The sequence below is a fragment of the Anarhichas minor genome, unplaced genomic scaffold (genome assembly GCF_050575085.1).
Source record: "Anarhichas minor isolate MPS153535 unplaced genomic scaffold, ASM5057508v1 ptg000024l, whole genome shotgun sequence".
In the NCBI taxonomy this organism is placed as follows: domain Eukaryota; kingdom Metazoa; phylum Chordata; class Actinopteri; order Perciformes; family Anarhichadidae; genus Anarhichas; species Anarhichas minor.
Genome location: NW_027466470.1, coordinates 8,432,900 through 8,445,733, shown reverse-complemented (window position 1 = coordinate 8,445,733; position 12,834 = coordinate 8,432,900). Strand labels below are relative to the sequence as shown.

The 12,834-nt window shown below is 39.7% G+C and overlaps 1 protein-coding gene across 2 annotated transcripts in view; it reads right to left on the bottom strand.

Moving 5' to 3' along the window:
* The window catches only part of LOC142956931 (guanine nucleotide exchange factor VAV3-like), a 45,705-nt gene that overhangs the window by 16,319 nt on the left and 16,552 nt on the right, over positions 1–12,834 (bottom strand). For both annotated transcript variants that reach the window (XM_076098722.1, XM_076098723.1), the window contains exons 11-20: positions 9,775–9,843; positions 8,868–8,954; positions 8,188–8,273; positions 7,858–7,990; positions 5,990–6,099; positions 4,143–4,244; positions 3,572–3,663; positions 3,170–3,192; positions 2,635–2,659; positions 734–864 (exon numbers count right to left, since the gene is read on the bottom strand). In XM_076098722.1, coding sequence (XP_075954837.1) covers positions 734–864; positions 2,635–2,659; positions 3,170–3,192; positions 3,572–3,663; positions 4,143–4,244; positions 5,990–6,099; positions 7,858–7,990; positions 8,188–8,273; positions 8,868–8,954; positions 9,775–9,843 — 858 coding nt within the window. The remainder of the gene's footprint in view (positions 1–733; positions 865–2,634; positions 2,660–3,169; positions 3,193–3,571; positions 3,664–4,142; positions 4,245–5,989; positions 6,100–7,857; positions 7,991–8,187; positions 8,274–8,867; positions 8,955–9,774; positions 9,844–12,834) is intronic.

The following is a 12,834-nucleotide window of genomic DNA, read 5'->3' as shown; positions in this document are numbered from 1 at the left end:
CAGCACCAACTGGAGGATGAGGCTTTAATGCCACCGTAAAGCAGAGTGAGAAACAGCTAGGGAGGCTGCCGCAAGACCCCAGATAAATCGACCATCCTTTCAAAAATAGATAAGGTCAAACGCTCTCGACCTTTGGCTGACCTCATGAGATGGTTGCTAAATGTGCCAGTACATGAGGTTGTGCACCAACCATTAAAACATCCTCCAGAGGCTCCAGTCTCTACTGTTTTATTGCCTCAGTGTGGCACTCAATTAATCAACCAAAGCCACTAATTGGTTAGATCATCTGTTGTAGGCTATGATTCAATCTGAGGAGTGAAAGAACAGACAAATACCCTATTTTTAATGCAACTGTGGTTCTGAAGAGGTCATACAGATCTTCGACGGATATTTCTAATTAACACTGACCTCATAATAATATCAAATTCATGGCTCACCTGACAGGACACAGAATGTGATGAAACAACCCCAATGTAATTTGTAATTTATCAACAATAATGGCCAAAGGGAGATAAATTGTTGATGTCACCCCATTAATATATTTTTGAAAGCTTTTGCAGATAGCGGGACATCCATCAGTAAGAGAGAAGAGGTGACACGCAACACGGCTTCAAACCCACGACACTGCAGAGACGGTGCGTGCACCAAGCCGACCCGGTGAGCCGTGACATGTTATTTTTTCATGGTGTCACAGATGTCGAGATAAAACCAAGATGAGCTGAGTGACACGCACCTGCCACCAGGAGCTGTGCAGGTCGGCAAACATCAGTTCAATGACATCCCCCGCATGAATGCTTAGTGGGGGCCCGCACTGGGGACAGGGGATGCCACTGTAGTCTCTGATCACAACCATCCTGGGTAGACCTAAAGAGACAGGGAACACAAACACATCTATACTCACACTTTTAAACATTTATCAGAGTCTTATACAGAGGGACATAGAGCAGGTGAAAGAGTTTAGGCTGATTCATCATTACTTTTAGGTAATAAATCTAAAATACTGCAACCATATATGACATAAGTACAAGGGCACCACTTATGAGATCTAGGAATAAGTAATAGGCCTTTGAATCACAGAGCGCTATGTTGCTCAGACTGTGACTAAAATGGAAAACTCAGATATTCAAAGTGTTCTGCTAGACACGGGGAGTTAAACGTGATGTTAATACCTACTTTAACTGAAATTGTTATTCTAATGCTTTCAAGTCTACAGGGACCTCTTACTCTCAAAAGAGCCAACTGTAACCTAGCCGACATGCAAAACGATATGTATGCAGTTCATTTTACTTCTGACCTTCTTCTTACTGACAACAGCAATGTCACAGTGTTCTTCTACTTTACTGCAGCAAGGTGGGGTTGGCAAAAACAAGACGTTTGGCTGCTGTTAAGTTTCTCTTTAAATATATATTTGCAATGCTCTGAGCGCGATAAACAAAATTCTCCATCACAACGGCATTGGATCGGATTGACAGCAGACGAAGCAGATATGTCAAAACATGGGCAAAAAAAAAACACAAATCTATCTGCCTGACTAAATATCAGTAAAGGTGAGACAATGTTGTCCGTTTTTTTATTTATTGCACCAATCATGTGCACAAAGCAAATTCCCTTTCTGTCATTGTCCTAAATGTTTCAGCACAATTGATCCCCAACATGTACATACATGTCCACAAACCACGAAAAATGGCACCATCCTAAAAAAAAAAAGCAGCGATTTACTCTTGCAGGAAATGAATCTCTTTGATTCCTGTACGTTGCAGCGCCAATCTTTCCTCGGCATAGCAGACAAACACAGCCACAAGCATCCGGCTGAGGCTAAGACTAAACACCCCTGCCAACTTAAAAGACACAGCCACTTACTCTCCACAGACTCACACATCTAGCCCCCTCAGGCACATCTCCCTGCCAGCCACAGCTCCCCTGCAAACCAGCCCGAGGAAACTAGCGGCTGACGGTGACCTCAGATGAATTGAATATCTAACATTCATGTTTTTAATAAGAACAATAAGCACGGCTGTGGCTGTCTTTCTCATAAAGCCCCTTATTGAAATTGATTTAACACAAAGGCACAGCTCAGCGGTTGAGGCCGAGGCATATAGACTGCTGGAAGTGCTTTTCTGCCAGCATCTCTCCTGCCGTAGTCCTCATGATTCCACCCACTGCAATTAATTTCAATGCCGTCTTGGGTTTAGGCATCACGGCATCCGGTGAGAAAAGGGCTTTTTTTTTTGTGCATTGGATAAGGATTCCTTCTGCATCCTATTATTCATTTGTTATTCTTACTCAAATATGTTTGTCAAAAGGAAGCTGTTGTTGCTCATTTCCTCCTTTGAACCCTGTGTGTGAGCAGGAGGGATTCATGTCACTGCATTTCTTTTTTTTTTGAAGTTGGGCTGGGAAGTTGAGTAGTATATGATCACAAATGTGAGGAGGGGTATTATAACATCTAAGGGTTAGCTTTAAACCACCATCTATCTCCTCCAAGTCTCACTCTGGCCTTCAAATGACCGTCTCCTTTTCATCCCGTCTGTGTTTCTGATTTGTTGCAGGGCCAAGATGAAAGCAGCTTAAGAGGTAACACCTAAAGCCCTTAGCACATCCACAAAAGTGGTGAAGTGGTCGAGCCATACTGACCTGGGTCTGGTGGTGTTGTGTTTTCCTTTGGATGGAGAGCAAACGTAAAAAAAGACGGAGAAAAAACAAGGAAGGCAGAAAGAGGTTATTGAGAGGCAATTCTTACTCCTTGTTCAGTCTGACTTGAAGAATACTCTTCATACAATCATCTATGAGTGGTATACTCTTTAGATGTGTGGTCTAACCTTTTTGATAGTGAAAGACAGACAGGAGTTCTATTTCTTAGCATTTTGTCTTTAGGAGGGGATTTGTTTTTTTCTTTCTAATTATTATCCTCATTTTGTCTACAACCCACCAGGGTATCATAGAGTGTTCACTTTTTTTTAGATTAACTGTCACAAATTGAAGAAACAGGAATGTTCCACTATTGCTTACATTTAAAAGTGCAGCAGGGGATCTCATTGGCCAGCTGCTATGTGTTGACAGGAGTCTGGCCAATCAGAACTTTGCATGTGTGTCATATTATCTTATCTGCTTATGCTTCACTTATTATGTTTGTGTCTAAGTCAAAGAGGAGAAGCAGTCCAGGACTTACCTTGGGTTTCAGCTTGGCGGAATCTGCAGTCAAGTGAGAGACAGACACAGTGAGAAGAATACAAAATGAGTGTGTGGTGGCTTCCTGACATACAACCTCAACCGTCAACCTCTGCTGGCCCTCATCACGCCTCAGAATGCATAAAGACCACAGTGCTTCTGCTCAGAAGGCTTGTCAATGGCCTGAGCTGCCTTTAGCTGTCTGTGTACTGTATTCAGGGAGGGTAACGGACATGGACGAATGTCCCACACTTGTGACAAAGAGCTAAAGCTTGACACATGAGTATAATGCAACAACTGCTAAATATCTTTATGGCATAATTCAGCTTTAAGTGCTAAACATCATGTGTAATTTGCAGTCTAATAACAGACACACAATCGGTTTTGGGGGTTTCCATCTCACCTGATCTCCCACAGACTCCTAGTCGACCCAGACACTCCTTATGAGCCCCCAGCCCACATTTCAGACAGAGGTAACCCTGGTTAAAGATGCCCCTGGACACAATAAAACACAGGATATATTTTATGTATAACAGCTTCCTTAAAATAAATACCTTGACATTTTGAATCTGTTGCAGTCAAGATAAGAAAAAGGAAATGTCAATTCAGCTTTCCAAAACCATAAAACTGATACTGTCTGCTGAAAACTGAGACGGCTAACAGTCTGTAGTCCCTGGTTATTTCAATTTAAACCCAGTGCTAAAAAGCCATTTCCAGTTACGTGAGATGCTAAATTCAAAAATTGCCTGAGGAAAACTAAATGTAAAATACCACGGTGTTCCTTTAGTTTAATACCTCCAATATATATAAAAGATTTGAAAGTGTATTTTCTTAAGACCAGTGCAATAACATAATGATTAGTGATAGTTACAATGATAGTTACAGTTTATGTTCACCCTGTCTCAGGTCTACAGGTGCTTTATCAACTCTACATAATTATCCAAAAGAGTCTGTTTATAATGTATGAATATTACCTGAGCAAGAGGTGGCAGAAACTACAGGAAGTGATCCTTTCAAAGGTGTGCATCACGAACTGGTGGGTGTTGTGGTTGGCTTTCTCTGGTCGAATATTTGATCTAAGGGAAAAATAACAAAGAATGGTTAAATGTACTTTAAATTGAACAACAACAGCCATACTAGCAGCTCTGTGATGCTGCACTTAGGCACAACTTGTGCTTTGAGCTAAATGATAACTTCAGCACGATATGCTCACATATGTTTACCATTTAGACAATCTTAGTTTAGTGTGTTAGCATGCTAACATTGTCTAATTGTCACTGAACACAAAGTACAGCTGAGGCTAAATGGAATGTAATTAGTTTAAGTATTGGACAAATGGAAAATCAGGGGATGAAAACCACCAAATGTCAACATCACAGTGGAGCTAGAGGAACAGTCAGGGGATCACCAAAGTCTATAAGATTCATCCTCCGGAGACTGTGAGAGTGTCTGTACAAAATTGTGTGGCAACCCATCCGAATCTGTTATTTCAGTCTAGACCAAAGTAATGTAATGTCAGTGTGTTTCTGTCTGTCTGGTTTTTTTTTTAACATACAAAACATTCTCAATCATTTCTTTATTAACTGAATAAAATGAATTTGTTGTGTGAAAAACAAGCTTATTTATTTCTTCACTCCTGCCCATTCCTTCCTACTTCTGGCTAAAATGAAAGCAATTTTACCCTCAGTGAATGTGTACTTGTAAATGAAGAGGGCTTGAATCAGCCCAGACAGATCTATTTTTGAGTTGCATGTGTTTAAATGTGAGAGGGGGGACATGCAGAGCAGAAATAAGCAGTTTTTCTGGAACATGGACAAACATTATTTTTTTTTGTGTTGAATACACCATTCTAAGCCATAAGTGCTGCCATGAGTGCTCCCAGGAGTGAGTCCTTCATCAGGAGCCCACATCCTCTTTACAGGTACAATTTTCACTTTCTGAATGGACCCCTTCTGGTGTCATTACCCAATGCACAGAGGCACACATAGCTATTTTCAGACACAAAACCACAGGGTTCAGATCTGTGCAAAAAGAAATGTTTCAAGAAGAAGGGGGTGAAAAACGGTTATTTTTTTCTTTAAGTTTTGGAAAGTTCACATTAGGTTTTGAGCAAATGTCAAGGGCCTAGTGGTCATGTGTTATGAGCTCATGTGTGACTACTTTCAGTTCAAGTTAGAGAAGGAGAAGCACTTAAAATGCACATTGCTGTACATCCCTACACACTGTAGTGCTTTGCTACAGTGCATATATCAAGTATAATCCAGAGCACTATGAAAAGTGAACATGTATTCGGGATGGGCATAGCGGATAGTCAGCATGCATATCAGGAATATTGTTTTCATACACATCCACCCCAAACACAAAAGCATTTGTTCAGTCAATCAGCGTGTAATGTCAAAACAACATCGTATACTCCTGAATAAACATAACAAAGGATACAGACAGGATGTCTGCCTAAAAGAAAACTCCCACGGTTACAAAATAATAAAAGAGATGTACCTCCATAAAGCACTGATTTGAAGAACCATCGAGGCAGTGACTTCTTTGTAGTTCTGCAGCTCTTCGGAACAGTTTATTTGTACCGTGTGTGTGTGTGTGTTATTGTTCTATAGTCAGCAGTGTGTGTTTGATTACAGCTAAGACCTGATCAAACAGTGCACACGAAAGAGTCAATACCTACCTTGGCCTTGATGTAATATGCATGCAAACAAAGACGTGTGCATACAAGTGCACAGTTAGTTTTTCCTGTGATACACACACTGGTCTTCTGCGTTGCCTACAAACTGTCCTGACTGTGGTGTCCGTGTGCTTGCGTACTTACATGGCCATTTCAAACTGATCCAGCCACTTCTTCTTCAGTTCTCTGGTCTTAAAAAAGAGCTCAAAGCCTGCGTGCCCCTGCTGGTGAGTCACGTAGAACCCGTAGCACCACTGTAGAGGTCAGGAAGAAGGCAGGAATCAAACTGAGTGCTTTTTGTCATGAATGCATATGCACATTTCTGCATAAAAGGGAAACTACCCTGGCTACATGTACATGCTTATCTCACAATGTATACTTTAAAATGGTGGGTGGAACGATCGCTCAGTGGTTACATTGTTACTGTACAGCAAACAACTGAACTGTCTCTCTTTTTAGAGTTTGTTTCTGATTTCATTTATCTCATGAATCTCAGATACCCATGGCAGGATGGTGAGATGTAGTTGTAGGTTTAACTGTAAACAGTGCATGATACCTAATAGGCATACTCTTTGAAATACCGGGGATGCCTACCGAGTTAAATGCTTTTTGTGGTGTGACTGTTGAAAAAAAAAAAAAGAAAAATATGTACACAACTGGAAAGAAAAGAAAATATACCCAAGAAAAACGTGTAATTGCAGGTCGATTCAATGGGTGTAGAACATAACTATTGCTTGCTTGTTTTCTCTTCAGCAACACATTCACAGCCTGGCACGTTCCTCAACCGCTGGCCACCAAATATCTACTACCACTGCAACACTTAACACGTTAAAGGCCTTACCCATGGGCATATTTGGGAATAATTTCCAATCAATTCCCAAACCTTTCAGTTTGTGCCACCCTAATCTGTTCCAGCCTGTTGTGTCATATCTAATAACAGGAAAAATGGTAGGGTTTACCCGGCAGTGATTGGTCAGCCCTGCAAGGTCCTGAGTGTTTTAGAGCTCTGCGGAGTGTTAAATCATTGATGACTGTGTGGGTGCTCCGTGGCACCACATTCACACTCTGAAGTTTCATTTAGCAGAAAATGATATATAGCTATGAGCAGCCTTGGAGGACTGCACACATTCATCACCTGATATTAGCATCTCCGTCTGCGGTGTGTGTGCGTTTTTGTGAGTGTGTGTTGAGGTGAATCTAGCTTATGTAGCTTAAATGTAGTTACACAGTATCTCTATGTCTGTGGATATTTGTCTTTTTTCTGTGTCTGTGCACTTTTGTGCAGCAAGATGTTGGAAGGTGGACGGGATCAAAATAATGACATATCCAAGCAAAAATCACACTGTTTGTGTCATTACATATTTAGTACAAGATTGTTGATTAAATAATGCTAAAGACTACCTTGAATAATGCCAACGACACACACAATCCCCCAAAACACATCAAGACCATGACCAGGCTTGTTAAATTACCAATCAATGCCAACCACATGTCCCACACAGACAGACAACACCCAAACAAGCACATCATGATCGCACAATAGAGTAAATGAGGATGATAATGGGGTCCCTTTGATACAACACCACAGAGCCATCCCATTCTGGCAAACTGTCATTTTCACATTAGCAATCGGCACCAGAGTGAGAAGACACCATCTGTGGGCATCCATCAACAAGACATCAACAAGTGTCCTTCGCCACGATACGGCCTGCAAACGTTCCCAAAAGGCGAAAAATAGCGTAGTGTATAAACTGTGGGGGGTGACTGACCCTCCATCAGTCTAGATTACTCTCATTAAGCATCCAACATTTATTTTAGCAATGAAATCTGCAGACAAACAGATTTTGAATACCATTGTTTCCATACATTAGTAGTGTAGTTTACTGATACGAGCGAGAAGAATAGAGAGTTTATATTCAATATTATTCATATTAGCACAAATACTAATATGCAAGGGCAGCATCTGTGTAATCATGTGTATAGAAGTATATTGTGTTTCGCAGCCAACTGACCTTTTTACCCTCTCTGTCGGTGGTGGGGTTGTTTGTGATCTTGAAGTTGTTGAGGTCAAGTATGTCCTTCATCTCATAGTTGTCTCCTCTTCTCTTGCAGACAATGACGGCCACGTCAAAAAGAAATATATGTCTTTAAAAGAAGAAGACAGAATGTTATATAGTGATATAAACATAAAGATTTGCTCTTGCACACCGTCGACAATTATGGTAAATGTATTCAACAGCTGCGTTTCAGTAAAGTGAACTTCATCAGCCATTTAGCGGGAGTTTTGTCCTGTCTGATATCCTAATTTCTTTTTAAGGACAATGAAGTTGAAGTAGAACAACCTGTCCTGTTTCCTCTTGTCAACACTGGAGACCATGCGCACCTCTCCGTCACCTTTTGGTCGACCGTAGTTGATCAGAGGCTGATTCTAAAAGTAAAATAAGAGAAGAATAAAATGAATATGTTAAAATGAACATGAATTATGTATAACATAAATGCATTTGAAATAAATGCATTAATAAGTCAAATGCATATAGTAAAATAGTTTAAATGTGTTAAAAAGTGTCACTCGGGACACATTTCCAGCCTTAATGTGTTCTGCACTGAAACCCACATGTTTAGACTCTCTTACAAAAATATAAAAGCTGTTTAACTTAATATGTTAATGACAGTGATAATTCTTTAGTGTGATGCTGCTGCTATAAACACCTCCTTTAACTAGTTTAGGGCTGCAACTAACAATTATTTTCATTATTAATAAATTTGCTTGTTATTTTCTAAATTAATTGTTTTCCTTAAAATGTCTGAAAATAGTGAAAAATGCCCATTCAAATTCCGCAGAGCCTAATGTGACGTATCGAAATGGCTGTTTTTGTCAGGCCAGGCAGTCTAAAGCCTAAAGATAGTTATCATCATAAATTATGAGAAAAGGAACAAATCATACCAAAAGACTTCCTGATAATTTGCACCCATAAAAAGTGTACACTAACAGGTGCTGAGAGAAAAAAAGATTTGAATTTACCAGGTTTTCGATAGACCTCTGGTACTGGTCGATCTCCCTCAGTGTCTCATTATCTCTCTTCACCTCGTTGACAAACTGAGCCAGGTCCTGGGCAACACAGACGCACACAAACACACAATATTCTGATCTGTACATTGAAAGGAATAGTTTGTTCATTTTGGGAAAGTACACCGATTTGCTTTCTTGCTGAGAGTTAGATGAGAAGATCAATACCACTCTCATACTTGACTGGTCATGGTGGAGCCAGGACACCGCTGGCATAAAGACTGTTCAAACCAAAATGTTAAAACGAGTTACGGTGAATAGTGGACCAGATAAAACCCTATTTTTACACTCCATTTGGTACAGATAAAAGAAAATTTTAAAAACAGATATAACGTGTTTATTACTAAGCTGTAGTGGTGCTGGTAGGCAAACTGCTGATGCCATTTCTCCGTTGCCAATCTTAATGCTAAGCTAACCTCAGCAACTGCTGGCTGAGGATTTAACATACAGATATACGTTAATGTCAACTGATGTATGTGTGTGTTGCAGGCAGGGTGTTTTTTTGTGCCTCTGTGAGCTGAGCATGCACGTCATGTAAATATTCTAAGTATGAATCAAGCATTCAAGGTGTCTAAAATGACGCATTTTCTGCCTTTTTTGTTTTCTCATATCAGCTGCCTATCAAACTCTGGTTACCTACAGGACTGGAAAAGTGAAGCACTCACCAGTGTGATGTAGGCTTAATCAATTCACACCCACTTGTAGCAGAAAACCATGAGTGATTCATGACTTCTTCTTTTGTCATCTAATAAAAGTTGATAGTTGAATGGCAGACAGCCTGTTTCCACCAAATCCTCCTGCTATTGGAAACAAGCTGAAATCACAATGATTACAGACCATTTACCTTAAGCACTGCACTTACTTTCATGGCATCGAGAGCAATCTTCAAGTTGCTCTTGTCAGCAGCATCGTGAGTGTGTTTGACTAGTTCCTGTTTGAGGAGGACAAAAAGGAAAGGATAGACCCTGTTCACACACAAAACTCACACTCAAACATATTTAGCACGAGTAGTTGGGTTATTGATTTTAAATGCTACCATGTAGTTTTCATAACAAAACAAGTCATTTTCTTAAATGAATCTTATTTGAGGGCATTAGGGAGATTTTTTGCTGAATGTGGACAAATATGCTTCAATTAATACCATAAAAGATGAAGCTTAAAAGACAGAGACAGATCGTTCAAAAAGCTGTACGTCAGAAGAGAGGCACTGGAATGAAACAAAGTTAATTTACTCAAGTATAGTACTTCAGTAAGTATAAATATGAGGTACTTTACCCGAGTATTTACATTTTATGCTACGTCTCAGAGGAAAGCAGTGTACCTCTGCCTCACTACATTATTTGACAGCTATACTTACTTTACAAGTAAAGATTTAACTTGCATACGTATGATCAGTGCGTAAAATTGGCTCCACCTCAACCAGCTACAACATGAAAATGCTGCTTACACATTTGTGGATCAGTAGTAATAATAATCCAGCCATGCAATATATATAATAGTGAAACACTTGTGATGTTTTACACAGTTTGGTTTTGCTACTTTTACATTCAAGGAAAGGATCGGAATACTCCTTCACACATATGTCTGTTTTATTAATCAACACATAGCAGTTATTGGTGGCAGTGTAACTTGCACAGAGGCACTGTGAAATCTCCTGGCGATGACTTTGGTGTTATTACCGTCAAAACACCAGTCAAACAGCCAAGAAGACATGAGACGAAATAAACTTATACTAGTCCGGAGTGAGACATTTCCGCAGCATGCATAATTACGTATCACAACGTAATGCTGTGGCGGTTTATTTTTCCTACGTGTGGCACCAGTTCCACCATTTTTTCAGACAGTATATTTGCTTCATTTTGTTTTGTTGGGATTTTTTTTTCTAGACAGATGCTTGCTGTTAATGACATGCTGTCAACACTGTAGCAGAGAATGACATCATCAAGACTTGAACAAATTACATATTATATATGATATCTAAAATGAAAGGTTGAATTGAAGAGATGAATTATTCCTCTACAGTGCTGCTTACATGCTGAGCGTTATCCATTCTCACTTCATTTCACCCTTTCTATCTTTTTACCCACTTCCCAAAGTCTCTCCTCAGAAGGTGGCTGAGAACACCAGGGTCACCACCATTTACCACAGAGGCCTTCTCCCTCCACAACAATTTAAAACAGCTCTCGAGCCGTTGTCCTCAACTGCCCTGCCAGCTATGGTCTGACCTCTGATTCAGACGAACCAGGGGAGACGGTGTCACACAGCTATCAGTAGGTAGTGAAATTGGGGGGATTTTGAAAGGCTGCATGTCTGATTTCTACAGAAAGCAAGAGTGCAACCACACTGCAAGACATAGATATAATCATGTTTAGTCAATAAGTCATGCAATGATAATTTCACGTGTAAATGTATTTCACAATCAGGTGACGGACATCTTCCCTTTTATAAAGCACTTGTTTGAAGAAAATTCTGTAAACTGAAATGTATTGAGACAGATTGAAAGCATTTTACTTTCTTTATTCACTGTACTTTCTTTGAGAGATGTGACATAAGAAGAGTAAATGCAACACCTAAATGACTTGTCTTTCTTTCTCTATTTTTGCACTGAGAATCTGCTGAGAAGTTGTGAAGAGTGGCAAAGTTGTGGAGAATGTCGCCCTCCAGTGGCCACTTCTCTACTGAAAGAAGGACGTCATACGCTTCGAATCAACTGAGAAAAATGTTGACAAAACCTCCCAGAGGTCAATCTCAGAGGAGTAAAACTTGAGGTAAAATTAGCATGTATGTGATATCCTTAGAGAAGGCTGCACTTTGAATGCCTTCAACAACAGGTACAATTTGGCCAATGTTGACGTTTATTCTTGCCTCAACAACTACTGTTGTGGTGTCCTGGAGTCAGGCATTAAGGCGCCAAATGTTCCAGTGGAGCTGCTAATTAAAAGCATTATATGTAGCAAGTAATAATAACGTAAAAAAATAGGGTGGACTGCTGAAAACAAGCACTCAAGATTCAGCAAATCCATTAAAAAAGGGTCAATCGGGGGTGTCAGGGCAGAGTCAGTGGCACATACGTTACCATGAAGATATATATTATGAGCAGCTAGTCTGCTCCAGACCAGACTCACTGCCAAGCTTGATATATCCTCGTGCCTTATCTGTTCAGTCAGCAGTCACTCCAATCGAGAGTCATTGTGTTATTTACAGTTATTCCATGTTCCTATGTATGTATTTTGCCATATTAGACTGCATTAAATACCACAGCTACATATTGTCATTCAGTTAAGTACTCTTATGATTTTAACATTGTGAACATTATCCTTTTTATAATTATTCATGTCATAGTCATCGTTACTGTTGTTATGTTTAACAGAATTCACATACTGTCAGATGTACTGCACACACTAAAAAATAAATAGAATCGGCAGAGATGAAAATCAAATATAAAATAAACTGCAGGACCTAGATATGTAGCTAAAGAGAAAAGCAGGTGATCATTTTAATGCACACTGTAAGCATGTCATGTCATATAAGCAGCAAAATGTATTAATCATTGTTATTTAGATATATTTATTTATGTATATATATATATATACGGTTAGTAAATGTATATTTTTAGGCTACTTACGCGTTCAGACAGTCCACTATTGTCTGCCTGATTTCCTTTTTACGTATTATTTGCGTCTGAAATCTTCCTTTAGTAGCTGTTGCCCATTTTAGCATAAAATCTGTGACTTTGAAGAAAGCTGTGAACGCACATGTATCCGAATAACTCAATTCTGGCTCAACTTGAATCTGGTTTAACCTAGTCGCACCTCCTCAACCTGGCTTGGCCAACGTGAAAGGTATAAAGCCAGGATGCACTGACTAGACTAGTTCAAGCCTCGCTTTTTATATTTTTTTTATACTGGATTTCTTAATACTG